The sequence below is a fragment of the Bison bison genome, unplaced genomic scaffold, assembly GCF_000754665.1.
Source record: "Bison bison bison isolate TAMUID 2011002044 unplaced genomic scaffold, Bison_UMD1.0 scf7180017864280, whole genome shotgun sequence".
Lineage (NCBI taxonomy): Eukaryota > Metazoa > Chordata > Mammalia > Artiodactyla > Bovidae > Bison > Bison bison.
In genome coordinates, this window is record NW_011494852.1 from 6,251,048 (window position 1) to 6,254,226 (window position 3,179).

At 51.9% G+C, this 3,179-nt stretch overlaps 1 protein-coding gene across 3 annotated transcripts in view; it reads right to left on the bottom strand.

Annotated features, from left to right (window-relative positions):
- Nucleotides 1-3,179, bottom strand: part of RASGRP4 (RAS guanyl releasing protein 4) — a 14,596-nt gene that overhangs the window by 4,129 nt on the left and 7,288 nt on the right. For all 3 annotated transcript variants that reach the window (XM_010849190.1, XM_010849189.1, XM_010849191.1), the window contains exons 8-9: nucleotides 2,354-2,470; nucleotides 1,278-1,553 (exon numbers count right to left, since the gene is read on the bottom strand). In XM_010849190.1, coding sequence (XP_010847492.1) covers nucleotides 1,278-1,553; nucleotides 2,354-2,470 — 393 coding nt within the window. The remainder of the gene's footprint in view (nucleotides 1-1,277; nucleotides 1,554-2,353; nucleotides 2,471-3,179) is intronic.

Sequence of the window (3,179 nt, forward strand, 5' to 3'; positions counted from 1 at the left end):
GTCTGATGGCCTGAGAGGCAGCAAAGCATGGCAGCTTAGGCACCAATCATCAGAGGGCAGGACCAGCTTCAGAGGCAGGCCCCACACATAGAAGGGCCTTTGGTTCATTTAAAGCCCTGCTGTCACCCTCTTGAAATTCTCAATAATTTCAAACAAGGAGCCCCACATCTTCAATTTCCTCGTGGTCCTGACTTAGGATCTGAAAGTCAACTTTTCAGTCTTTGACTACATGGTCCTCGAAATCCCAGTCTCTGTCAATTTATTGCTCTTTAGAAAGAAATCTCTATCTTCCTATCTATCTATGTAAAATAAAATATAGCCAGGACTGCACATTTGCAGTCTTGGGACATAGTGTGATGGTTAACATATGTTAACACTCATGTTCTGAAGCTGGCCTGCTGTGGGACAGGGGGCAAATGACCTCACCTCTGTGGGCCTCAGTTTCCCAATCTGTAAATGGGCAAATAAGGGTCCCTTCCTTGTAGGCGTGTGAGGATGGAATGAAGTGCTCTGTTTAACATGGAGACTATTTAACATGGTGTCTGGCACACAGAAAATGATTAATAACATTATCTTTTTGCTTAGATTCCTGAATATGTTATAGCTTGGAATTTTGATCTGTTGGTGTGAGAAGCTCAGAACCTTGAAGTTTAGGAGAACGAAAGCCCAAAGCAATTCTGGAGCTAAGATCAATGGATATTTGAGTTCCCTGGCGAATTGGGGGAAAAACATATTTTTAAAAATTTATTTATTTGGCTGTGCCAGGTCTTAGTTGTGGCATGTGGGATCTTTAGTTGTGGCGTGCAAACTCTTAGTTGCAGCATATGGGATCTAGTTCCCTGACCAGGGATCGAACCTGAGCCGTCCTGCATTGGGAACTTGGAGTCTTAGCCACTGAACCATCAGGCAAGTCCCTCAAAATGCATTACTTTATATAGAGCTCATTGTGTTCCAGATACTACTTTAAGTACTCTGTGTGAACTGTATGAGTGATATTTACATGAATTATATTATTGATTCTTTTCAACCACTCTCTGAAGTACATCCTATTAGTATTCCCATTTTGCAGTTAAGGAAACAGGCTGAGGAGTTAAGTGACTTGCCTGAGATCACAGGAAAAAACAAGAACAAAACTTACAAGCTCTGGCTTCAAAACCCATGCATTCCAGGGCTATTCTACTATTCTGTCCTGATCCTCATCCATCAGGACCCTAAATCTCAGGGCCCTACAGGCGCAGTCTCTGGGAGCTCAACTGGGGCAGCTCCAGGCAGCTCACCGTGAGCAGGTGCAGAAGGTCCTCACTGGCATTGCCCGGGGGGTGCTGTTGCTGCAGGGCTGCCAACTCCTGCAGCCGCAGGTAGAGGCTGTTGAGTTTGGGCAGGTGCAGGCGGCCATCAGGCAACCTGTCAGGCTGCGCCTCGTTCAGGGCCACCAGATCCTTGAGGTGCACACCCAGGACAGGCAGCCGGAAGTCCATGCAGCCAGCCCAGGTACGGCGGTAACGGGCATAGTTGTTGTGGGCTGCCAGGAGCTCTGTCAGCTCCAGCAGGGCCTGTGTGGGAGGGGCATGGAATGGGGGAGGCTGGCATTGTTCCCCCAGCTCCCTGAAGGGGGGTGCCCAGCAGTCTGTGGTGTGGCTTCGGATCCCCAGGGGCCCAGTGGAATTTTGGACCTCTCCCCAAGCCCTTCCTGTCCCACACTGGCTTCAGCACTATCCAGACTGCTCTTTTTCTTGGGTCCCCATCTCAGAAAGGCCCCACTATCTCCCATTCCCCAGCCAAGAGTGATTTTTAAGAAACCCAACTCTGATCATGGGTGCTGTCATCTTTCCTAACTCCCCAGTGCCCTCTAGATAAAGACCAGACACCTTAGCTGGGCTTGCAAAAGACTCAACAGCATCCTCCCTGCCCCCCACCCTGGGGCATCTCTAGCCTAATATCCTGTCACGTCCTGACCTCAGCCACACACCTGACTCATGGATGACGTACTCTCCTTAAGACACTTTCTTAAGGGACACCCCAACCCATGCTCTCCCATGGGTAGCCCAAATGTTGGTATCCTTGGGGACATCATTTCACTCCCCACCTAGACTGCAAGTTCTCTGCTAGCATCTCTCATCTGTCTCCCTCCAGTGCTGCTCAGGACCAGACACTCAGGAGAGAGGTCAGCACCATGGGTGAAGAAGGAGGAAGAGTGACAGGGAGGACAAAGCCTGGGGGGCTGTCGGATTTGGAGGAGCAAGGTCTCCAGGTGGCTCCAGGGCTCCTGGGAAGGGGTGGAGGGGGTTGGGAAAAGTGTGGGGGTTCAGGGTAATTGATCACTGGAACTTTGAGGAGGGCAATAGGAGTTCACCTTGGTGCTGTCAGGGCTCAGGTGGGCGTGGGAGTCCTTGAGTCTGGAGATGGCACTATGACAGAGGCCGCCGGTGACTGCCATCAGCGTGTTGAAATTGTGCAACTGGAGGAGCTTCTAGGGAGGGAAGGTGATGCAGAAGTGGCGGGTACCACATGGAGGACAGGTAAATTGGGGGTTCAAGTGACAGCATCCCCCCAGCTGAGATGAAGTCTTAAGCATGCGTGGGGGGTTGCCGTGTAGGCATCAGATAGGTGAGATGTGTCAGGCAGGAGTGGGCCGCAAGCAGGTATGTGGGCATTATCAGGGGGTCATGCAGATGATAGACTAATGTGAAGTCAGATGAAAGTGGGGGGAGTCAGGCGAGTATGGGGAGTTGGACCAGTTTGGGGACTCAACAGGTCTGTGTCAGCTGTGAAGGATTCAGAGAGAGGTTAGGGTGTCAGGCAACTAGGCGGTCTCTGCCCTGGGAGTCAGACAGGTGAGAAGGGGCAAGAAGGCCCGTGCTCTGGGCAGGAGTTAGGGGCCGGGCAGAAGTAAATGGGGCTAGACTGATACGGAGGGGTCAGGTAGATATGAGAGGCAGGTGCGGGGTCAGCCAGTCACCAGGAACAATAGCCTCACCCTCCCCTTTCTCAAGTTTAAGAGCGGAGGTTGCTGGGTGGAGAAGGTGGGGCCAGGGAAGAGTAAGATGCTCAGACTGAGGAGACCCCACGTAGAGGCCAGAACCTCTAAGTCTAGTGGGCCAAGGAGGGGAAGCAAGGCGAGGAAAGACGCCAGAGGAAGGGCGTGGTCTGCGAGGAAGTACGCAAGGGGGCGTGGCCAC